Source organism: Artibeus jamaicensis, unplaced genomic scaffold, assembly GCF_021234435.1.
Source record: "Artibeus jamaicensis isolate MK-2021 breed Jamaican fruit bat unplaced genomic scaffold, CSHL_Jam_final contig_923, whole genome shotgun sequence".
Taxonomy (NCBI): Eukaryota; Metazoa; Chordata; class Mammalia; order Chiroptera; family Phyllostomidae; genus Artibeus; species Artibeus jamaicensis.
The window spans coordinates 13,624,707-13,650,964 of NW_026522014.1; the positions used below are offsets into that span (position 1 = coordinate 13,624,707).

General features: G+C 38.2%; 1 protein-coding gene across 1 annotated transcript in view; it reads left to right on the forward strand.

Annotated features, from left to right (window-relative positions):
• Positions 1-4,257: 4,257 nt before the first annotated feature.
• The window catches only part of AHR (aryl hydrocarbon receptor), a 40,677-nt gene continuing 18,676 nt past the window's right edge, over positions 4,258-26,258 (forward strand). Inside the window, exons 1-2 of the mRNA XM_037163914.2 lie at positions 4,258-4,942; positions 15,934-16,121. Of these exons, the coding sequence (XP_037019809.2) occupies positions 4,878-4,942; positions 15,934-16,121 (253 nt within the window). The 5' untranslated portion in view covers positions 4,258-4,877. The remainder of the gene's footprint in view (positions 4,943-15,933; positions 16,122-26,258) is intronic.

A 26,258-nucleotide genomic window follows, 5' to 3' on the forward strand; every position in this document is an offset into this window, starting at 1 on the left:
AGCATTCATTTTGATTACTTGTCTTCATTCTGGAACAGCTGCTATTTATAATAGCATTCCTAAAACATTTCTTTTTCTCATATATTTAGCAGGGGAGAGGATCCCATAAACAGACTTGCAGCTGCATCAGAAGCCTCAGAAAGTGATTTTACCTTAACTAAATTAAAGCATAACATTGCTTTCAATAAGGTGGTCAAATATTCATAAGTTCTGATAGGCAAATTAATTGTTACAAGAAAAGAACATGTTATCATATAAAAATTGCTAATAGAAAATTTAAATCCTTAGCAGTGACCACGAATCACACTTCCAAAGCCTTGCTCTATAATGGTGATATTAGGAGTAGAAAGCGATAGTTTCCAAAACATAGCAACTCATTCATTCTTTTTTTTTCCTTAAATGACATTGCACTAGAAAGACAGATTTTATTGACATAGTAGGCAAAAATGTTACAGGAACTTTATGGTGTTACTATTAAAATAAAATGAGTTCTAAAAATCTTATCAATATTCTATTCTTATCTTGGCTATACAAAGATCCATTACATAACTAAGTCTAGATTATAACTAAGCAGGATATGGCTCCTAAGTAATGAAAATAACCCTAAAGTCAAACAGAAAATAAGGGTACGGAAGTAGGACAAAATAAGATAGAGAGTGATTGTACCAAATCACTGATTTAAGGTCGATTCCTGGGGTTCAGTACACTTAGTATATCCTTTTCTGAAAAGGAAGTTTAAACTACAGAATCAATAATGTTTTGACATACATTTTTCACTCCTAAAGTTTCCATGCTAGAAGGAAATTCTTTGTTCATTCATGCTTTATACCTTTTAGGTAGGATGGCTATGGATGTGAATACAGAGATGAAGAAATGAAAGAGGAGGTTAGAGAGAGAGAGTTTACTCCAAGGCCCTGGAACTGCTTATCCTTACACAGCAAACTCCTCTTTGTGCACTGCCTTTGTTGGGAAGTTGCTCTATTTTTTTTTTTTTTTTTTTTTTTGACCTAAACCAAGAGCTGGCTGTCTCTGAGGCTCTCATTCTCCTAACATTTGGGAAATTCTCCAGAAAGATGCCTAATTATTTTCCTTCATCAGACATGGAAGATACAGGGTTATGTCCGCCTAGTTCCCTGTTGCCATTTCCCAGGTGACTTTTACTTTGTAGTCTTGTAAAGCTGAAATATAAAACAAAACCATCAACCACAAAACACACCTGTGTCTTTGTAGCTCATGCCGCAATACCCTTGTCACATTTCCTTCATCTTTCTGACCCTACAGTACCAGCAGCCTGCTCCATTTCACCCACCACCCTCCTTTTCTCCAGCTTTGAAGGGCAGCGTTGCTCTAACTTCATGTATATTTGAATCAGCTGGGAGGGCTTATTAAAGTTTGACTCAGTAAGGGCACTGAGAGATCTTTATAACACCCATGAGAAACTGTGGAGCTCTTTGAAGAGTAAGGCAGCAGATGAGCTATTTCTGCTATTCTGTAATCTACTATAATCCTAATCCCCTGTTTGTGCTTTGGCACATATTGCTTCCTGTTTTTCATATCAATGGTTCCTTTACGGCTCCTTTTCTTTCTTATATGCAGCCAATCTCAATCTCTCTCAACTGCTTAATCATCATCCCTTAAAAAACAAAACAAACAAGCAAGCAAGTTAACTCTTTACACCCCCTAGCTACCAATCTCGGTCTCTCTATTTCACAGCCAAACTTCAAAACAAAACAAAATGTATTTGCCAATGTCATTTCTTCTCCAATCTGAATTGCAGGTTCATTAGTCTACCAGCATAGTGTTCACAAAAGTCACCAATGACCCCATGCTGAGAAGTCAAAAAAGACATTTTCAATTCTCATTTTATATGAGCAGTATTTGTTAACCACTCCTAACATTTCTCTACCTTGTCGTCTGTGAAAGATAATCCCTCTATTCTTCTCTTAGCATTCTAGCAACTCTTCCTTCAGTCAGTTTTGCAGGACCATCATCTCCTATCCAGCTATTAGACATTACATATTAAAGTTCTTCAGGGTCCCGTCCTTTCTTTCTAGTGTATATTCACACCCTATACCTTCCGTGCTCCGGTCACCTAAATGCAAATGACTTCTGAATTTGTCTCCAGTTTATATATCTTTGAGATACAAACCTAAATATCTTATGGCTTACTTAACATCTTCTATTAGATGTCTCAAATGTACCTCGAACCGAAGAAATCCAAAGCTAGGTTAAGAATTTCCCACTATTATATGCCATTACCACATAGCCAGATACATAGTCCATACAACTCTTATGGTTTTGCCAATTTTCTTTCCTCACTTTCGTATATCCACTCCATCTTCCAGTACCTACCAAACATCTTTGAATCTATTCCATTTTCTTCCTCTCTACAATCCCCTCCACAGTAGTGTCAACAATTGCCATCTCTTGGCTAGGTACTGCAGATGACTTCCTAAGGAGTACTCCATCCTTTCCACTCTGCTCTTGCCTCTTTAATTTGACCCGCACCCAGATATGGTGTTATTTCTGAAACACAAATTTGACCCTTTGTGCCTTTCTCCCCTGATCATACTGAACTAACTGGTTGTAATCCCTCACACCTGCTTATATCCTTCCCCTATAGGGACATTGCTTGGACTAGATCATTGAAGTTATCACCCAAAACATCTCTTGATTTAATTAATGTGTAGAGGAGAAAATATCAGTTGAGGAATCCCTAATGGTATGACATTTTGCTGGACAGGCTCTCTGATATTAAAAAATAAGGTGGATGGAGATGAATTATGAATATTGCAAATAACAAAATAGTATTTGCTAGACTAGATATAAATGGTACGGAGAGTTGAAGAGGATTCACAGGTTGATTTGGAGAATGGCAGAGCCAATGAAAAAGTTTCAGCTAAGGAAAATGGTAAGTTTAATTTATTGATGAATTGAATTTGAAGTAGTAAATTTACTTGGTGAAAATGGCTTCAAGGCATTTTAAAATTTAGAAATGGGCCCTTGCTGGTGTGGCTCTATTGGAGTGTCATCCATAACCAAAAGGTTGCAGGTTCCATCCCGGTGGGGACATGTGCCTTGGTTGCAGGTTTGATCCCCAGCACCCCACTCTGGGTGTATCCAGCTCCATTCCAGGGGCAACTAATCATGCTTCTCTCGAATCAATGTTTCTCTCTCTCCCTTCCCCTCTCCATAAGAGCGATGAAATTAAAAAAAAAAAAAAAAAAGAATGGATATGGTGTGAGCTGTCATCCAGATATCTTAACCTGAATGCCCTTCTGCTCCTGACATACTCCTCTGTGTTCACTCTCGTTTAACAGCCCTGAGTCAGAAATTTTGAAGACATTTAAGATTTTCCTCTTCCTATATTTCCTTATTCTTTTATATCGTCTATATTTTGCCCTTTGTCCATCCTACTGCCACTTCCCTGGACTTACACCTGAGTCACTTCAATCCTAACTATTCTCTTCAATCAGTCTTGATGTTCCATTGTCTTGTTTGCACTTTCTTCCATGTAACCTTTCCAAAGCACCAGAATGTCGCTTTCCTGCTAAATATCTTTAAAAGGCCTTCGCTGCCTACAAAATAAAATCTAGACCCTTTATCAAGTCTTTATGAGTTGATCCTAAAGTTCCTGAACGTCATTTCCAGTTCCATCCGTTGGGCCGTATCAGACTATTTATTAGCCACAAACATCTCGTGCTTCCTTCCTTTCAACCTAATTGAAATCTGACTATAGAAGAGCAATAGTTACTCTGGCTGGGGAAAAGATGCTATCTAGTATAAAGACGGAAAAAAAAAGCCAAGGAAACTTCTAGCTTTTAAATTCCTACTCCGATACGGCTGCCTGAAGCCTTCCCCCCAGGGAAAGTGTGTAGTTGTACTGGTTATTGGCCAAGCTCACTGTAATTTTTAGTCAAAAGGTGAGTCACTGTCTCTTATATAGGTGAAGTCAAGCTCCCTGTTTAGCATGTCTATCCTTTAGATAGTCTAGCTACAAAGAGTTTGGCTACATATAATTTGTTGTTACACAGCTTTCAGGGCTGGAACTGTGGACACAGAAATCACCCCTTGACCTCGAGAAGATGGTTACAGCGGGGCGTCCTTACGTCTTTCGTCATTACGTGCCAGGAAGGTGGGGCCCTCAAGGGAACTGATAGGGGCGGGGCCAAGCAAGACGGGGTGGAGCTACAGGGACAGGGCGGGGCGAGAGACGGGCACTTTGGCAATTCAGCCGGTCCGTGCGGCAGCGCGGAGTATTCCCGTGAGGGTCCACTTGACGCTCGGTCCGGGAGCGTCCCATGGACCACCAGATCAGACCAGGGACAGCTTCGTAGCGAAGTGGAAGCCGGTGGCAGCGGTAGTGGCGGCCTGAGCCCGAGCTGCACGGGCGGAAAGCACCCAGGATTGGGGAAGCACCAGGAGCCGTGCTGCGGCGCCTCCCTTTCCCAAGGGGCCGCGGCGGCAGTCAAGGGGCGCGGCACCACCGCGAGCGACCCAGGCCGGGCTTCCAAACGGGCAGTTCAGGCTCCTCCTCCCTGGCCGCCTCACCTGCGGGCTGCGCCGCGCCGTCTCCACTTGCGTGGACCGCACCTGCAACCACGCCTCGCTCACGGGTCTCCGCCGGTCGCCGCGCACCTCCCACCCACTTCGGCGCCAGGCCCGGGCCGCGCACCTGGAACCGCGGGGCTTTGGGAGCCGAGAATCCGAGGACCCGGGGTCTTCCCACTGCCCGGGAGGACGCAGGTGGAGCGAGTGCAGCAGCTTCGTGAAATCCGGCGTCCGCTGCCGCCACTGTCGTCCCAGCAGCGGACGAGTCCCGGAGACTGAGCGGACTGTGCTTGCGCTTGGGGAGGAGGCGCGGGCAGCTGGGCACCATGAACGGCAGTAGCGCCAACATCACCTACGCAAGTCGCAAGCGGCGGAAACCCGTGCAGAAAACGTGAGTGTCTGGAGCGCCTCTTCGGCGCGAGGGCTAGGCGCTCAGGCACGCGGGTGTGGGAGGCGCCCCCACTGCGTCTCCTATTGCTCACGGTGTGGTGATTAGGTCCATTCCCGACACCAGGGAATCGAAATTCGGGGCCGGGTCGAAACAACCAAACCTTGGATTTTTCCCCTTTTAATCATTGCATTTAAAATATTGTCACCCCGTCCCCAGCCCACACGCACGGTCTCACACCCCCACCTACTTGCAGCTGTTTTCCTAATTTGTTGACAACTCCGGTGTGCCTGTGGGGCTGGTGGCTTAGTTAACATAAGTCCATCTTGAAATCCCCTTCCACTCTTAATATCCTCTTAGGTTAGGTTGGAGGACGGTCGTAATTCTCTTTCTTGGCAGGGCGAGGTGTTTCAAAGAGCTAAACCTGCGCCACCTGCGGAAAAGGGGCTGAGTGGCTCTGGGTATTTTTTGGTCTGGTGCAGCTGGCGTTCTGTTGTGCTTTTATTCACTTATTTGGAAGTAATTTTGTAGTGTTCTAAGTGACGATATCGGTAAAACGTATAGAGATGGCAGCAGGTATGAGTATATGTAGTGAGCAAGGTACGGTGGGGGATTTGTTTTTTGAGCTAATTTATTGGGGAGATTAGCACTCTTGCGGTGGTTTTAGGGTTTGTAAAGTAACAGATTTGAAACTGGATTTAAGTGAAACAGACATTTTCATTCTTGGTACGTTTCTCTAGTTCCCTTTTCCCTTTACTCCAAAGTTTTGTCAATTCTAATAGAGTGATTACAAACAGATTTTTTGTTTGTTTTGATGGGATATTTGCATGAAATGGCAAGTAACTTTAAAATGACTTTTTTGGAAAAACAAATTTGTGTCTGAGACAGATTTACTCTTGTTAGTCAGCTGTATTCATATGTTTATTTACAACTGTTATCTCTGGGTTAATTCACATTTTTCAAATTTTCATAAAGGGATTTAAGAGCACATTAAAGGTTTATTCAGAGCCAATCAGAAGTATACATTCTGCTTAAAACTTAATTTCGGTCACAAATTCAAATCAGAATTTATATTTAAAACCACAAACTAGTTTAAAAATTTCATTGTTCTGGAGTTTTAATTTCCCTCTAGAATTTCGATTTGAAAATCATAGTTCTTCAGATCTAGACTTGGCATTAACAGAAGCTATTTATCTCTGTGTAAGTAGACTGATTAAAATTTGGAAGTATTATCCTGCAGGGTGGCTGACATTAGGAATACTGCCAAGATAGCATTTTCTGTCCTGGCAGTTCTGTGACGTTGATTTACAAACTTGCATTTTGTAGAGTGATTTTTTGATATAAAAATGTAGTTGTCTAGTTTGAATTTGTTCTTGTTGGGTAAAATTGAGAGCCATCCCAAATGCCTGTTTTATCTATTTATTGTACACTTAGAGTATTTATAATACCGGTATTGTGGGTTTTATGTGTATAATCATAAAATTTGAAGATCTCCCTAATGGATTTTTAAGTTACTGCATTTCTGTCAGTGTGTTACATAACAACCTAGATGATTTAAAAAAAAAAGTAAGTGCCTTATTTTTGTATATATTATAAAGTTTAACATTTTGGGCTATTAGTTAGCATTTATTAAAGGTCTTCCTTTTAAATGTATTGCGTTTTCCTTTTATTTATGTAAGATGTACCTTTTATTACTTTATCTTAATATTTTAACATACTTCCTAAGACTTATTATATTTGCATTTAGTAATTTCTGGTGATACAATGTTGCTAAAGCATTTTCACATTACCCTTATTTTATTTAGTTAGCATAGATGTTTTTCAGCTCTCTTTTGAGCACCTTGCATTGCTTCTAGTCTCATAAATGCCTTAAAAATATCACTACATTACTCCATAAGAAAAAGCCTGGTGCTGGCTGGCATTTACAGAATCGCATGAAATTATTTATAAATTATTTTTACTGAAATGAAAAATGATTAACTTTATAATGTAGTTAATCAAAGTTCATTTTAGGAATGTAGCCACTAAACCTAATATTAAGTTTAATATGGACTTTAAGTTAAAGTAGTCCTTTGTAGCTGAGGTCTGAAATATGCTAACAATGTCAGAAAAATACATCTTGTTTGAGCTGAAAGTGCTATTGAGATTTAACTTGGATCCTTTGAGTGAAAGCCATTTTATTTTACTGAAAAAGAAAATACGGTGTAGCATAAGTATAAGACTGTTGATAAGATGCCCATTTATATATGCAGTTCTGTAAAATTTTGGAATCAAGTACATGACAGAATATCAACCTGAACCTCTTCCCAACCTTCAATTGAATTAATTGAACAAGATAAACTCCCTCTAGTGGCAAGTCTAACATTGAAAATTATCGTTATTTCTAAGAAATACTTTGTAGATGTGTTCATTTTACTCCCACTGAAGTTGTTTTGTAGATAGTAGATGCTCAGTAATTGTTTCCTCCCTTTCTGAGTAACGAAAGTTAGGGAATTAAAGGATCTGGAGCAGCGATCCTTGCAAGGTTCCCATGCAAGGATCTTTGCATGTGATCCATGTTCCTTCCTACCTTTCATGAGAACTGTAGGCATAGATTCTACTGTAACTTTCCTTAAAATGTTGTTCCATACTTAACAACCCTGCTCAAACAAAAAAAATTTTTTTTAATTTAAATTTTGCTCTTCTTTTATTTTCTTTGGAGATAATGGCATTTTTGTCAATTCGTTGAGTTATGTTGTCTGGGGAAGATAGGTGGAAAGCATACCATTGAATTAAGTAGACTCTGTTTTTGTCTCTACTGATGATTTTGGATATATTTTTGAAGTTTTATTAATACAGAGAGAGTTTTAGTGGCATTTCATTGACTGTATTTCTAGTAGGGACAGTTGGCAAATAATAGGTGCTGAGTAAATGACTCCTGCCCTTAAAAGTGCTGTCAGCAGCAGTGATCCAGCCATCAGGTGTCAGGACCGGAAAGAACTTGTGAGCCTTAGCTGATCTTTTTCACTTTGTGAAAATACTCACAATGTTCATATAATATAAAAGCATTGTTCTTACTACTTTTGCTCAGTTGCTCTTCATTCTATTTAAATCTCAGGGACTTCGTTATATAAAACCTACTGAGTAGAATAAAATTATACAGTGTTTTCCTGAAAATGTTTCATGTAAATGTAGTATGATACCATTTTCCAAATAGCCTGTAAAATAAATGGATAGTTTTTTTTCAGTTATCTAATTATTTCTCCACCAATATTTTTCGTCAAATTACTTTATTTAGATAACTTGTACATAGTGACTATTGGAGGCTCTTACAATTGAAACTATGAAATGAGTAAGTGAAAATACTTAGTTATTGGTAACTTATTAAAAATGGCAAAAAAGAGGAAACAGATATAAGTGGAAAGAGTACTGTGTCTAAACTAAAGGTACTGTGTCTAGTTTTCTTGTTTTTGTAGATCTGGGCAAATCCTTGACGAACATAGCAGGACAGTCCACATCCACTACTCAAATGCCACACTCACAACTAAAATGAGCAGAACAAAAGCATTCTATAAACTGTAAAGACTGCTGAAGATACACATGGAACAGAAACATGAATTCTATTCTTTAAATAATTTTAGTCTACATCATCCCAGAACAATCAGTTCTTTTGTGAAACAGTGAGAGGCAGTCTATGATTATGTTCTCAACTCTGGGGATGGCAGAAGTGTGCTACTTCACTGGTGAATAAACTTACACAGTACGTGCTTCTCTGTGTAAATAATTCAGACTTAGAAATAAGTATCATGCAAATCTTTAAAAACAGTACTTTCTTTACTTGCACTCTTCTGTAAAATTGTTTTTTCCCCCCTAGATAGTGGATTAGTATAACAGAAAAACTTCTCTTCATTAGTACTTACTATGGTAGAAAGGTATACTGGGCTTCATATACATCATTTTTTTCCAGCTTATAATAAGTACTATGAAAAGGTAATTTTTCAGTTTCATAGGCAGAGACCTGAGGTTCAGATTCAAAATTGCCAGGTAGGAAATGAAAAAGCTGAGTTTGAATATTGGATCCCCAAACTTACATTTTCCCCAGCCTCACAGTGCTGCCCAGGTGATCGAGTTCAGCAGCACAAGGTGCGTCCATATCCTCCATGTTTCCTTACTGCTCACTGAGCTCAAATAGTTAACTTTATGAAGTAAGTTACTTACTATTTCCCATATTTGCATTCATACCCTTTCCTTAAAAATCTTTTATTCCTCCTGTTGTGCTGATTTGCTCCCTCCCTCACCTCCTTGAAAACATTGCTTTTAATGGCTGCATGGTATTCTGTGGTACTCTGTGGTACTCATGGTGTTCCATAATTTAATTATTTTTCTTTTTTGTGGGGGAGGAGTTCTATTTTTCTCTAACCTTTAAATATTTTAACTATTTTTTCAGAGAATACCTTTGAGATATGTGATTTCTATGCAAGTTCTTATTAGGAAAAAATGATACTTTTAAGGTTGAGCCAAACATTATGCTCTGAGACATAGTGTCAGATTGCTGTGCAGTAAGTTTATATTCCCATTGGTAGTCTGTCCTTGTATTTTGCTTAAGAACATTAATTTTGACAATTGACTTTCATAGATAAAAATGGTGGGGTAGGTAATTGGCATTGTGTTGGTGAGTAGTAGTGAGGTGTTTAGAGATTTTTCTACATGAGATGTCCTTTACATATTGATTTGTCATATTTTTAGTCATTTTTACATTGCTCCTTTGTTGTTTTTTATTGTTTTAAAAATATTCCTATTAAATAATACATGCACACTGAAAAATTCAATAATATGTATATGCTGTCTTCAGTTTAGCATGCTAGGTATGATCTCTTGACGTTTATTGTGATAATTAAGATTATTAGTGCTATTTCATCTCTCCTTCACCTTTCTTAATCCTTCCAATATAATGTTCTCACAATTTTAAATTAAATCCACTCTCACTGTTTCATAATTTTTAAATGATAAACCTTGTTTACTGTTCTAAGTAATACACTATGATTACACTTGCCTTTCCCCTTTTGTGTTTTCATTGACTTCTTTTCTACCTATTTTTCATCTTCATAGTTCTTTGCATCTGGGTTTGGCTGCCTCTTAGGTTTAATGGAGACACACTTTGTGTTTCTGTCTCTTGTTTTTCCTCATTTGGCTTGATTTTCTAACAGAGAAGGAAGGGTACTTGCAGAAAACCATGTACTCTGACATCATGGACTCAGAGGTGACTTAGCTGTCTTTAAGTTAGATGCTGCATCTCCGTGAACTCTTCCCTCATTACTCTACCCGAGCTCTTTCCTGAACCTTGAGCATCACTTTTACAGCCCTATTGAGCAACACATTATGCCTGAGTTTGTCTTATTACAGAATACATCTTCTCCTAGTACAAAAGATAAGCTACTTAAAGATAGGCCTCTCTCTTGTGTTTTCCTCTACCAGAGCTTTCTAGTACCATAGTAGGTATTGGGTGCACATAGTAGGTATCAGGTAGCTATTCACTCATTTAATAATTGGCCACTAGACTTTTCTGCTCATGTTTTAGTGATTTTGATATAGTAGGTACTTTTTATGTGGGTTTAAATGGGAATACTAAAAAAAAGTATATTAATGCAAGAGGAACATTCTTAATAACTTTGTTCAGAATTATGGAAGTAACAGTGATTTTTAGGGCATACTTCATGCTACAGGTTTTCAATGTTAAATTTGGTGCTAGAGATTGTGCCTTTTGTACCTCATCACCTCTCCTTAGGTTAAAAAAATTAGGGAAAGAGACTAACTCATTGTAACTCTAGAGCCAGCAGCAGGAGAGTGGCCACAGAATTCTGACTCATTACAAGTGACATCCAGCCAGGATTCTCAGAAGTTTTTGTAAATGTTTTTCTGCCTCATATGGGCAAGTAAAATGTCCAGCTGTATTAAACCTCCCAATGAAATTTAATGTTATGTGAGCCAGAGATTTCTTTTGCAATATTATATTATGCATGTAACTTATGACTATAAATATTCACCATTTATATTCAGAGATTAATAAGTATGCACTGAAACCATGGAGAGGAACTGAAGAATGGGTAGGTTTAAAAGTTGGGCTTTATTGGGTGTGGTTGCTATGGTAGAGAGGGTTCCTGGCCTTTGGATGGAGAGCAGTATCACCGAACATGCAGAGCAAGAGGGAGCCTAAGTTCTGGGAAACAGAATGAGAGGACACTTAGGTATAGGGCCTGGAAATAAAGATAAACAAGTTCTTGGTAAGTAGCCTGAAGCAGTGAGAGTGGATTAAATCACCCAGATGTAAAAGCTGATAGAGCAAACTTCGTGCTGTGATAGGTGATCTCTTCTTAGAAAATGTCACTTTTTTTTTTAAATGAAAAGATAGACTTTTTTTGGATTTCATCAATTTCAGTGTTAATGTCCTTTCTCTCTCTCTTTTTTTTTTTTTTTTTTGGCTGTCATTTGATTTTTTATTTTATTATTTTTTATTTTGTTATTTGTTCAAGTACAGTTCCCAGTTAGGGCACATTGAGGGTTGCAGGCCAGGTCAGGTCCCCAGTCGGTGGGGGTGCATGGGAGGCAGCCACACATTGATGTTTCTGCCCCTTTCCCTCTCTTTCTCCTTTCCTTCCCCTTTTTCTAAAAATAAATAGATAAAATCTTTTTAAAAAGGCAAAGAAAATTTGCCTCACTCTCACTTTATTCTAATAGGATAACTGAAACTCTGTGTGTGTCATCTGAGATTTTATGGTAAATGCCATAAAAAAATATAAATACAGATACAGTAACTTAAAGTGGGTGGCTAAGTTTTTCAACTTTGTCTCAAGCACTGAGCACAGGTGATGAGCCTAACAGACACTTCAGACCCGGGTAAGGAAGATTAAGGCCGTGAAGATAACGTTCAGACGGGCCCTGGGCCTGTCCCCACCAGCACTTAGAGTGCGCGGGGCTCCGGGAGCAGAGGCATGGCGTGCAGTCAGCTGGAGTCTTGATTTCACAACAGTCTGGTTACAGGTTGGGACAAGATTTTTGAGGTTAAGGTTTAAAAGAGAATAATTTTTTTCTTTGCCTGATCAACATCTTACAGTCTATTTCAGCAGACTTCTGAATTCCAGATGTCCCAAGTCCAATCTTACTGGGACATTTATTTATATTTCAAATATAGCCTTTTGTTTAAATAAATGCTTGCAAGCATCGTATTTTGGCATAGATTTAAAGATCAATCAAAAGTAAAAGTACTGGCATAACCCAACTCGGGTGTAATTGATATGAGATTACTATTTTTAATTATTCTGTACATCTTCAATGTGTATGATTAAGTATGAAATATTTTCACAAAATAGTTCTGATTATTTCTCACAAAATCAAGGAAAAAGTGTGTCAAAACTATTACTTTAGGTTTAACACCACCTGGATTTGAAATCCAACTCCAGTAGGTACTTCTCAATCCTGAATTTATTTAATTCCTCTGTGCATTTAACTCTCTTCTGTAATCTCCAAAATAGTCTACCCTGTTTCTTTTCCTTTCTGTCTTATTCCTCCTCTGTCATCTTTGCCCGGGCCTCTTCCTCACCTTTGCAAGTTTGGGCTCAAGCCTCTGTCGTCTTTGTTTGATATGCCTTGCTTTGGGAAATAGAGTTGTTCCCCTAAGCTACTAACTCTTGTCATTTGCAACCTCTCCTCTCTCAGCGTTTTCCTCTCCCTTACTTCCAGTACCTAGTTTGGTGACCAGGTGAGTTTAATTCGGTGAACACCTGAGTCTGGTGCTCAGCTTTGTGATAAGCATCAAGTACTGTGTTTAATTATCTCAAGCTAGTCTGTACTCACTGTCCCTACCACTACTGCCTTTGGTCAGGCTCTTATCACTTCTTCTCTTAGACATTTCTGGTCAGCAAACATTACTTGAGAGTCCACTCTATGTCCAGTACTACGCAGAGCAGTGGGGATGCAGAAATGATTAAGATTTTATAATAATAATAGCAATAAACAAGTATATGCGATTTAGGTTACATAATGTGTGACTCAGGAAGTTTAAACTGATGGTAAATATTCCGTCATGGGCATCGTCATGTGTTGGAGCAGGTTTGCATTGTGTAAGGAGGCAGTCTCATGTGTGTAGTGCAGGGTTGACTACTGCAGAGAGCCCGCACAAGATGGGCAGCAGTGCTACTTGGAGGAATAGCTGTCAGTCTCATTCTTGTACTGTTGCTATTGCTCCCTGTGTCATGTCAGCTTATCTTCAACTTTGTTTTACTGTTTTCTCCTCAGCGTTTTATAATCTTTACTGGAAAGCTACCAAGGCTGCAGGGCTGGATTTCATTTTTAAGTTATGGGAAATGTTATCTGCACAGAATATTCCTTAACGGAATGGTTGTGTAAGGCATTTGCAAACAAACGATGTGTAAGGTACAGAAAGGAGTACGGGAGGAATCCATTGTGAGTAGGCCAGGGAAGACTTTACAAAAGTGATCTATTTGAGTAGGGCTTTGAAGTGGTCACATAGAGCGGACGAGTAGTATACATGGAAGCACCAAAGTACATGTTGGTAACTAAGTAATTTCTTAGCTCTGGAATATAATGGACAAGGAAGGCTTTGGCTGGAAACAATGAGGGCAGAAGAATAATTAGGGGTCTTAGAAAGACCAAAATGCATTTTGTGTTCTAGGCCAAGGAATGTGGGACATGCAGAGCTGCTGAAAGGTTTGAATCAGGACAGAGCTGGGTTGGTATTTTAGAAAGAAGTGCTAGCCTCCGTGAGATCTGCCCTGCATTCTGTCCTCTCGGTCCTCACCAGAGCCAGCTTAGTAAAAACACCACACCGGCCGTGTAAATCACAGCTGAAAGCTTAGGATGATCCCCAGATCCCAAGTTCAGTTTCGTATCATTTCTGTGACATGTCAGTCATCAGACGCCCATGTGGCTCACTCCTTGGTGGTGGTCATGTCCGTGCTGAAACATTGCATCAGAGGCCTTCCCTGGCGGTCAGAACCGGTGCCCTGTCACTGCTTAGCTCCTCATCTGGCTTTGTGTGTTTTTTTTTTTCCAGCCTGAAAATTACATGTTTAAGTATATACACATCCTCCCACTGGAAAGTAACTTTGTGAGAACAATAGCTTCAGTGTGTTTTGCTTACTGCTGAATGTTCTGTGCTGGGCATATGGTGGGTGGTCAATATTGGTTGAAAGAATGTGGTCCCAACCAGCTTCCCCCTTCTCTTTTTGAACCCTGTGCTTCACATTTTAGACAGGGGACTTCTAACACAGTTCACCATTCCTCAGTCATGTCCCCTCCTGAAGTCCTGTTCCTATTTCAAGATTCATTTCATATACCACTTGTAGAAATCTCTTTTCAAGTAATTGCTCCCAGTACTTAACTCCTATAACACTTTTCAAATGTGTAGGAGAGGTTTGTTTTCATGGACTGCACAGGACATGATAGGCACAAATAAATATTTGTGTTAACAGGTGATTGATTTGTAGAGTTAGTAGACGTACATTACAGGTAAAAGTTGAAATTCAGTTGATTAATTGGAGAAATGTAGTAATTAGGCATGACTTGAATTTGATGATAAATGCAATAGATTAAGGGAAAATAGCTAGAGAAACAGTCACCAATTTCTGTTAATTATACAATTACACAAACAGTCTACACAAACAGAGATAGTTTTACTCACTTGTATGTGTGCCATTTTACCAATTAAATAATCTTTTTTTGTAGAAACAGCACACACCGTAATAGAAAAAATAGAAATAAGTAAGTTCTGAAGATATTACTGGTTAGGGACAATGTAATAAACATTAAAATTTCGTATTTTTGCACAAAGTATTATTTCTGCACATATAGCAGTGGAAAACAAATGATCTAGGGATATTTTGATTGCATCAAATTAATAGCACTATACTTAAGACACTTTCTGATTTTTAAAGATACTATCATTTGAGTTGTCAAAAATGCCTTTGTTTTCTTGTTAAAACTGGAAAAGAGTCTCTGTTATAAGAACATTCCAGATAATTCTTTATTTTTCTGTCAAATGGAAATATGCAGAGGCATGATCAAAAAATTTGTTTTGTTTTTTTACCAGTTTTTCTATTTCCGTTTCCGCATGGATGTCTGATGGTCTGTCAGTTCACCTTACACAGTGAATTTCTGCTGTGACTTCCTGGCTTAGGCCTTCGTATGAGGTAGCCCAGCTTCTCATTGCTCAACCCAGGCTCTGCTCCTCACCATAAGTGTCTCTTTCCTCCCATGAAAATCATACCAAATGCTCGGGTTTCGTTGAATTTTCTCATTGAGGGATAAACTATGGATGCTGCTAATAAAGTAGCAGTCGTAAAAGCAAAATTTTCCAGTAATCACAGTTAACCTCTAGTATTTGTCATTCAACAAATGTAAACATCTGAAGTCAGATGTTTTCTTCTTTCAGTATTGGAGGATCCCATGAGATGGTACGGGTTCCAGGGGCTTTGACATGCCGTCATGAGCAGGATGAAAGGGTTTAGTGCAGGAAGCTGGGAGGATGAATGTAAGTGCTTTATTAAGGGTTGCTCTTATTTATCTGCAATATAAATGATGCCAAGATGCTTCTTGTGGAAGATTGCAAGGGAACATGATTTTCACATAATTTATTACAGATTTATTTTTTTTTCCCTTTCCCTCACAGTGGGAGAAAAGTCCTAGTAGATTTGTTCATTGGAAATCACTGTCCCACGAATGGATGAAGTGTATGAAGTATAAAGTATATGAGATAAACTCGGCATTTTCCTGTGACAGGTTCATGATTCTCTAATAAAATATTATAAAGAATTTTACCCATTCCCATTTTATGTAATTAAGATATAAAAGGAGCATTTTGAAAGGATTTATGTAAACTTAAAGTAGATTTCAGATGTTTGCTTTGTGAGAGAAATATTTGAGGAGGTGCTATGTAAGCCAATGGAAATGTTTGCTTTATATATTTTAGAGTATTTTATGGTATTTTGTTTGTTTTTCAGCATCAAGCCAATCCCGCCTGAAGGAATCAAGTCCAATCCTTCCAAACGACATAGAGACCGACTCAATACCGAGCTGGACCGTTTGGCGAGCCTGCTGCCTTTTCCACAAGATGTTATTAATAAGCTGGACAAACTTTCCGTTCTTAGGCTCAGTGTCAGTTACCTAAGGGCCAAGAGCTTCTTTGATGGTAAGACAGAAGGGTTTAATTTTTCTGTAATCATAAAATACTTGTGCTGAATTTGGCTGTTTCTGCTTCAGTGTTGAAAACTGCAAAACTTAGCCATATGTGAAAAAGTTTTGTTTATTGCTGTGTAGTAAAACTTAAGTAGCAAAGCCAAATATCTAGTATTTCCAAAAGTCAGTTTTCCAGATTTACTCACCAGATTTATTCACTAAACAGGTGCTGCCATTAAATGGTAGTGTGGTATCATTCTTTGAAAAATTATGTACTTGGAACTTAGGCTTCTATTAAGTATGTCAGTTCCCAGTTCCACTTCTTTTTCTAATTCACTTTTTAAGAGTCTCTCTCTCTCTCTCTCTTTTTTAAATGGACAGAGTAAAACACATATTAATGACTATATATTCCCTTCAGGCTATTTATATAGATATGTTATTTATTAACCAATAGGTATAATTCTGCTTTGTATTAACATTATGTTTATCTAGGAAAGTGTAATTAGAAGTTTTCTTTTCCCTTGGAAAGGGCATTTCATCATAGGAGTCAGTAGGATTTAATTCTGCACTGTGCTACTGACAAACTATTTGACGAACCAAACCAGTAGCATCCTCGAACCTCATTTTACTCAGCTGTAAAGTTAGGGATCTGAGCGAGGTGACATTTGTTACCTTTAATCATAGTATTTCCTAGTCATGAAGAATAGTTCTGATCTGGGCAGTAAGTATTGATTTGAAGATAATGATTTCAGGCATTCATAATAGACACTTAAATTTTCTCTGATTTGCATAAAAAGTCTTTAAATTTTCAGTTTTCATCTGTAGCAGACCCTTCATCTTCTAGACGAGTTATGTGATATGTGTGTGTGTGTGTGTGTGTGTGTGTGTGTGTGTTTATCAGCTATATAGCCATTTTATAATAGAGCTGACACTAGAACCCAGGTTTCCAGATTCCCTATATTGTTTTCCTATGTCTCAATTACTTCTCTTTCCTGGGAACCTTCCATATAGCAAAATCCTGAGAAATTTTCCCTACATCCACAGTTCTCAAAGTATAGTCTGCAGACAGGCAGCACTAGCATCACCTGGGAACTGGGAGAAATGCCAGACCGTGGGCCCCCTCCCAGACCTAGGGCATCGCAAACTGTGGTGGTGGGGCTGGGTCTGCATGTGGAAGCCCAGGAGCCCTGTGGTTGGCTGAAACCCAAGGCCACTTCCAGCCCCATGGCATGTTGTCCTGGTCGCCAGTGTCTGTTCCTTTGCTGTGCGAACTGTGGCCAGGGTTCCGTGACATGTAAGATGTGCTCTCTGCTCTCACAGTTCATAATCTAGAAGTCAGAGAGGCGTTATTCCTTGATTCTGGTAAAGATGTGTTGATGTGAGTCATTTTGCATTTTCATTTCCTGCTGCTCTATAATGAGAAATCAAACTGTATGTTAAAAAGTGAAAAAATACAAGTTGTTCCCTGTTGAGAAGTAGTGAAGTAGAACCAAAGCTGCTTAGTGAGTTTGTAGCTAGCTTGCCATTTAATACTAACATAATTACTGCCTTTCTAGGCTGTGTGTATGCATGCATATATGCATATATGTGTGTGTGTGTGTGTGTATAGTGTATAAACTTGCATACTTTTTTTCATGATTAGACATGTACATCCTGTTCAGTATCTCACGGAGTTTTCAAAGAATGTCATAGTGTAGCTGGAGTTCTTGTTGAAACGTATTTTCTTAGCTCTTCATTAATGAGTGTGTATTTTTTTAATTCTGGTTTGGCAAATTTGATAGTAGACTCTTAATCCCTCATTGGCACTATCACTTATATTATCTTGAATTTTAGACCCTTTGCATTACTGGTTTTTGACCTTCAGTGTGCATCAGAATGACCTGAAGAGCTTGTTAAAAATGCTCTTTCTGAGGCATGCCCCTTTTATGCTGATTCTACATGGTTCTTTGTAGAACCCAGGAATCTATATTTTTAATAAGTACCCTAGATGAGTCTGAGACAGTGATATAACTTGGCTTTGATTATACCCTGAATTACTTGTTTAAATCTTTGTTTACATTTGCCTTCTGAAAGACAATTCCAAATGTACAAAATTTTAGGAAGACTGTAAATGTGTTTGCTTGGGTTTTAGTGGGATGCGTTTCCTAAGCAGTTTCTTAGGTTGTTCAGATGCAGGAGTTGGGGGGGGGTAATCAGTGAAAAAGATACTCAAGTGTCTTGTTCAGACCCCCGGTGGTCTAGCATGGGAATGCAGTCTTTGAGAGAACAGAGGGGGTAAAAATCTTAAGGTAGTAATAATCCTTATGACTTGAAGAAATACTAAATGTAAACCAGACTTGGAGGAGGCTGATAGTGATTAGGATTTTTGTGTGCTAAAACCACTATTAGGGAAACAGTATAGCGAAGAGAAGGGAAGCTCAAAGTGAATAACAGGATGCAAACGGGGGGTGTGTGAATTCCTGCGGAAAGAACAATATAAACCAGTAATCATACAATCTTGTTAGAAAGGAAACTCAAGTATTACTGTAACAATAGATATTTTTCCAAGAAAATACATCTATTTATTGCAAGTTTAAATAATCCAACTTGGATGGATCTTCTTAAACTTTGGAGCCAAGGACTATCCTGCTTAAGCAATACTTAAAAGTTTTTAAGTACAATACAAATATTTAGCCATATGTAATTAATTAAAACACTCTAAAATATAGCTTTGAAGTGTTTGAAGAAGACTTAGCTATTTTTCAATTATGTTAAGGTTAGAAGCAGTTTATTTACAATATTAAATTAAAAGTAGTTTATAATAAATTTAGTAACTCGAGATTGTGCTTTATTCTACACACTGCAGATTCTGAATTGACAAAGCAAAAACAAGGGAGAAACATGTCTGCCCTCGGATAGCTCACAAGGTCTAGTGTTTCAGGAACTGACATGCAGTGTGTGAAAACCTTTGAAAATGTACACATTAAACATCTGTAATGCAACATTTATTTAAGGAGTATTTTCAAGGGAAATAAAATACTGCTTAAATACTACCTAATATATGCTAGTTAGTTTGGATTTCAACTAAAGAATTGACGGAAACTTTGAATGTTTGATCCTTGAAAATTCTTGAACTGCACATATTGTAGACAGTAAGGCTCGGAGAATTGTTTTCCAGTCTGTACTCCGTGTTTATGCTACAGATGAAGTAATCATGAAATGTTTTATAGTACTGTGCTTTATGTTGGGGGTACATTTAAACATGCCACCGATTGCCTCTTTCTCTCACTCGAATGGAAGTTCCTTGAGAATGTTGTGTTTACTGCTAGATCTTAAACTCTTTAAACAATGCCTGACACATAGTAGGCATTTAATACATATTTATCAACTTAGTTTACTAACTTATGTCTGAAAGGCAATGTAAAATTCATACTGAATATTCTAGGTGATGTGTTTAGAAATATATTCCTGGGGCTTGGTTTAAGATATTTTTCACTATTACCAGATAATCTGCTAATAGCCAATTTGCCCTTATTGGTGGTTACATCCGTTATTTTATTCTTGCTCTATAAATATCCAGATGCAAGAAATGATTTTTTTTTAATTGAATTGTTGCAGTTAGAAATTTTGTACAGGGTCTCTGGTGGGCTGGATCAGAGAGTGAATTGTGTACGAATACTTAAGGACTCCAGTGTCAAAGCCCTGGATGTCTTTTTGAGCCGACTGTCATCTGTGTCCTTTTTCGGTGCTTTCAGCGCTGCCCTGCACGTTGCCCGGCCATACTCTTTGCTCCTTGGCCATCGCTTTATATTCGTCATCTTGTTCCTGGGCCACTGCACCTTTTCTTCTTTGCTGGATATTCCTTTTGTACTTCCCAGGTGTCTGGCAATATTGTCACATTTTTTATTTTCATCCATGAGATATGCAAATAGGACTCTGTTTAATAAATCACCCCCTTTGGAAATTTGGGATATGAAAAATTCCAGAATAAGGTGGCAGTATTGTTTATTTCTGCACAATGGACACATTTAGAGGTGCTTGAGGATCAAAAGTATGTTAATAACAGAAATAACAGGTTAGCTAAAATAGTAGTTCTATTCAGTTTCCTCAGCAGCACTGCTTGTCTATGTTGCCTTCTATTCTCGCCCGCTGCTGCTTATTTTTTAAAGACTCCTCTTAATTATTGTCTTCTCTAAATTATAATGTCATTGATGTGTTTCTGGAGAACCTTTTTTTGTTGTTAGCAAAGAACAGAAATCCAAAATTGCTGTTTTCTGATGCCGGCAATTAAACATGGTCAAGTGCAATTTTTCACCTCTCAAGACAGATTAAATCACACTAGCAGGGAGCCTGGGGACAGCTAAGTGATCAGGCGGAGCTGTGAGCTGTGACGTGACAAGTCAGTGTTCATGGAAGGTCCTGGAAGTGCAGACTGGAAGAGGTCCTCAGGTCCTTGCCACTCTGTTCAAACCTTTTCACTAGATCTTAGAATGTTTTAAAAAGAAATATTTTAAAAAATGGAACATGAAAGGAAGAAATAAATCACAAAATGAGTATCAAACTCAAATACCATGTTACCTCTGAGATGGAAAACATTTACTAACCTTAAATAACTTAGAGATTGTGATGAATAAAAGTTTATCAAGGGGTCTATCTAGGTTTTGCATGGGTACAACCCAGCCTTTGAAATTGGCTGATTGTAAGGGAAAGGATGGTTTCCTCCTGTCTTGTGTCTCTTCCTGCCGGGGTCAAGGGTGGGCATGGGGCTTGACCAATCTCAATGGGCATGGTGATGTTTTATTCTGAGTTAGAGTAATGTCAGCATATAAAAATTTGAATTAGATTTCATTACCACTGTTTAAATTATTCATCATCATATAAGTATTGTGTTTAAATTATTTCCATTTTTGACAGCAACCCCAGATTTTAAAAGTTGGCAATGACTAATCCATCTACTCTGTCGACTCACAAGTATCTAATGAGGTAAAAAGGCAGAAAAATGATCTTACTGTGAGAGAATAGTAGAGGTCAGTGGCGTGTAGTATGTGATAATTCAGTAAAACACTCAGAGTATTGCATCATTTAGAATATAATTAGAAACTATGAAATCTTTTACATGCTCCATGCTGAGTCATGGAGACTATTTTGAAAATATCAAGATGCATAAATTTATATGGAAAGGAAAGTTCCCCCCTTGTAAGAAACAGAAAGATGTGTTTGTGTTGTGTGAGTTACATTAAGCCTGACCAAAGTAAGTCTGGGGATCCTTCTGGTTATTTAAAAAACTAGGTAATGCAGGGGAGAATCTGTCTTTAATCATTATACGTGCCTAACATGATCGCCAGTTTGTAAAGTGCAGTGGTAATTGCATGTAGGAGCACTTTAAGTCTCCCGAAGTCCAAAACGGCTGTGTGAGTAGAGGGCCACAGCAGCCGTGCAGGACGGTCCTGCATTCCCTCTCACTGCTTCTGCTGGGTCTCTGTTGACTTCCACTTTATTTCATTTTTTTATCATTTTTTTCAGAGGCAAAGGTTTAGTGGTCAAGGAAGGGAGTCTTTTTTCAGAAGCTTCACAATTTTAGAATAACAGCTTCCACCTGCATTAGTCACCGAGGCCTATCAATTAAGGCTAAACTTTTTAACACCTGAGTTCTATCATTACTCATTTAATTATCTCCTTATTTATTCATTTACTTGTTTATTTTATTGAAGTACTGTTAACTTTTATGTAAATTAAAAATTATATGTGCTCACTTCTTAGTCTCCCTTTAGTAGATACTTCAACAGTTCATTTTCAGTTCATTGGGTTTTGTAAAGAGAGCTATTGTGTTTATTCATTTTTATCTTGTGTGTTTCTCTGGATTTCAGTCCTGTTCTGGTATCTGTGTAACAAGAGCATTATCTTGGAAAAAAATCAAATATATCTGTATGTATAAATGCCAAGAATGAGCTTGAACAGCAGTAAAAATGAATAAAGTACAAAGCCTTTTTAAGGGTTGAACTTTATAAAGTTTAATGGGTTTTTATCTGTCACTGTACAGTTATTGCTATATTACTGACTGTATTCCCTGTGCTGTACATTACATCCCCATAACATTTATTTTGTAACTGCGAGTTTAGGTTTCTAACTCTCCTGATTCTAGAAGTCCAGGTGGGTTTGTTTAACTAAAAGATCTGCACATTTGAAATCATCAAGTAGTGGTCCGTTTCACTTATCCATGGTTATTATCCATCTTCGATGGTAATTCAGCTCTGTATTTTTTCCCCAGAAGTCACATTCTAAAACATGAAAACCTGTAACACTTGTGACACCTTCCATAACTAAAATTATACAATGTAGAGGCTTTTGACGTTTAGTTTATGAACTTCATGCAGTCGAATCCATGCAAATTGAAACATGGGTGAATAAAAAGAACAGTATTCTTACTGAGTCAGGTGGAAGTGGCATTCAGATCTTGACTCTTACATTTAATAATATGACCTTTATGGACTAGGGATTTAAATATATTTTTTATCACATTCTAACTTACAGTGTGTGATTCATTTGATTCTATGAAAAAAATTAGTATTTTATGATTTTTATAGGACACTTTCATCTTTGAGTGTTTTTGTTTGCTTTGACAAGTTTTTTTTTAAACAACAGTGATAAATACACATCAAAGATTTAAACAGTAATTCAGACTCATTATATCCTTTATTTTGTGTTTTGCTTCTTTCCTGTCTTTTAAATTTACTATGTTAATGGGTTTTCTCTTTGATCATTACCAAGTGTTACAGGACTCTAGGATTCTGAATTCCTTAATTACTTGACCATGAACAGGTCCTGTAGGTAATAAATTTACCCTTTAGCTTTTTTTGAGGGGCAGGGTAATATTAAAAAGCCGGCCAATGTCCAGCAGTTTTTTCCTTTTTATTTTTTCCAAATACAGGTTTTAAATGTCTATAATTAAGTTACTTGATTTTTTTTTTTGGTATTTTCTCTTTTGTTGAATTTTTTTATTGCCATTCATCCCCCTTATACCCTCTTCCACTTGCAACCACCCCTCCTCCAACAGTCACCACGGTGTTGTTCATGTCCCTGAGTCCTTTTTCTTATTATTTGCTAAATCATTTGATTTCTTGTGATGCTTTGTGACCTGGTTAGTGGAAAATTATATGTTCTTGTTACAGGGTTTTAGAAACTGTGTTCAAATTAATATGAAATTAATCACTTTAAGGTCTGTAATGAAGCATATTATGACCAGTCATTATTTACCAGTCATTTTATGTGTTATTTTTAAATCCTTCACTTACAGCCTTTTGACTTTTTGATTAAGCAGTTTTAATCAGTAGCTCTAATTCATGTATTTCTTCATAGCTGAGATTTACATTTTAGAGTCATTATTATGTAGTTGGAATAATATTTTAAACCCTGGAAGCGAATCAGATATTTAGTGAAAACTGTATAGAATAAGAGAAAGAATACTGAAGAGGAGACGTTTTAAGGATGGGCAAAGGTGGAAGGCAGCAAATTTGTACGTGTGGAGTATGAAGCCACGGTTAGGTGATGAGTGAGTGCGTGCGTGCGTGCGCTTGAGGACGCCTTCACTTCCATTTCTTAGAGGGCCGGAGAGAAAATTCTACATGAAAGTGTGAACAGAAGTCCATAAAGAAAAATAACACTAGAGGTTCTTGGTCGTCTGTGGTAGCCATAAAACCACTCAGGAGTGGGTGGTTAAGAGGGAGATAAGCAGTCAAATTGGATTATTTAACCTAAAATTATCTGTATTGAATTCATTCAGTTTCTTCTAGCTTTAAATTTGCCCACGCGATGTGGGGGTAGCTTTTATGGTCAGTTTTACAGAATATTTTAGTGTCAGCTGGATTCTTGCCATTGTTGAGTTTCAGGTATGTAGTCTGTGTGTTAGAGGAGACAGCATTGGCTCTCTTTATCTCAGCATGGTGGGGCGGGGTGGGGGGCAGTGGAGAGTGCGTCCTGTAACCAAAGCACGGCGGGGGTGGGGGGCACGGAGGCAAGTTCAAGTAAACAGCCCTGTAGCCTTAGAGAACCTTTGACCTCACTGTTCCACACTGTCTTCGTCATCCTCTCGGCGTGGACAGTAGGAATGCTTGCTTGCCTGATGTTTGAGGTTGGTGGTGGATTTGTCCAAAAAGAAGAGATTTGTGAGGGAAAGTTTACAGTTAAAGTTGTTATATAAACAGTAGTGATTGCTTGCAGGGCTTGCAGGATACTGATATTTTACTTTATTTAATGGTGAACTGTGCATAGAGACCTCTGTGAACCTGGTGCTAATCCCATCTGAGAATCCCTTTGTTAATTTTGTATTTTGATTTAATGGTAATGATTTGCTAATAAACTTGTTTCAGCCTTTTTATATAATATGTACTGATGTATTTTCCCATATCCTGTTCAGAAGTGGCATGCACTCAACTCTAGACACTCGGGGAGCACTGATGTAGTTTGCGTTGGTGAGGATAGAAACCCTGGGTGCAGAGTGCCTGCTGCTGGCTGGCTGTGTGTGCCCGTGGAGGTGTCTGTTTCTGCCCAGTGTGTCAGCCTTACATGGTGTGCTTCCGTTTTCATCTTCACAGACTTGGGATTAGGGTTACTTCCTGCAGCCATTCATACGAATAAGGGCACTCTCGCAGCAAGGAGTGGTCCTTTCAGAAAATATGAGGGAATGAGATCCAGAACATTTTACTTCTGGATCCTGATATTTTAAGTCACTAGGTCTCAAAATGAGGACCAGGTGGTCCCCAGTATCACGCGGGAACTTGTTAGCAATGCTAACTGTGGGTCCTCTCCTAGACCCACTGAATGGGGAAGTTCTGGAAGGCAGGATCCAGCGTTGTGTTTCCACAGCCTTCCAGGTGGTTCCCACACCTGTAGAAGTTGGAGAATCACTGCTCCAGCGGATTAAATTCTGCTACCTAGAATGCAATTTGAATTGTACTCTTGTATGTATGGAATGCTAAATGCAGCTCATTCCCCACTGAAGATAAGTTAACTGTTCTTGTTGGTTTCGTTAATTCAGAAACCTAATATATAGTTACAGTAGAATCACATGTAACTAAATGTAAAACTGGGAAAATGTTACATAACATTTTTGGAAGTCAGTTTTCATTTAAGGGTAGCAATAGGTCTAAATGTAAGGATTTTTTCAGCTTCACAATGATTTTTTTTCAGATTTGCTAAGATAGACAGTCACCACCAGTTACACAACCCACATTCATTCATAAAGATACAAACTTGCATTCACATTTAGAAAACCTGAATTTATTTTGCCTTAGCGATTTTTTTTTTTTTTGCCTAGAAATTTACAATCTGTCAATGTCATCAGAAAGTACCGAACAGTGTAGGCCTAATTTTTGTCTCCTGGAAACTAGAATATGAGGCTTCTTTAATTTCAGTGTGTTGTTTCTTTCCCTCAAAAAAAATACTTCATTTGCAAAAGAAAACTTCCTGTATCGAAGGAAATATCTATCTTTTACCCCAAAGTATATAGAAGAAACTCTCTTTAGGTACACTTAATGTATTATTTTGGAAATTACTTAGAAATACTCATCTATACCAGGCTAAACTAAAAGTGTATTCCTCATGGTTAACAAATACTGCATAACTTAACCCTATCTGATTTATAGACATTTATATAGTTGGTTGAATTTCATAATGATAGCTTTGCTCTCTCCTTTAAAAAAAGGATTATATCCTAAGAATCCTTAAACATCAATATCAAAGAACCTATGCACCACAATGTTCATAGCAGCACAATTTACAATAGCCAAGAGCTGGAAGCAACCAAGGTGCCCATCAGTAAATGAATGGATCAAAAAATTGTGGTACATATACACAATGGAATTCTATGCAGCAGAGAGAAAGAAGCAGCTACTACCCTTTGCAACAGCATGGACGGAACTGGAAAGCATTATGCTGAGTGAAATAGGCCAGGCGTTGAAAGACAAATACCATATGATCTCACCTTTAACAGGAACCTAGACAACAAAACAAACAAGCAAGCAGAATAAAAACAAAGACACTGAAATAGAGAACAAGGGGACAGTGACCAGAGGGGAGAGGGAAGGGAATTTAAGGGGGGAAAAGGGGAGGGATTTGGAGGAACAAGTATGAAGGATACAGGGATGAGGACTGAGGGAGAGGAAATGGGAGGGAG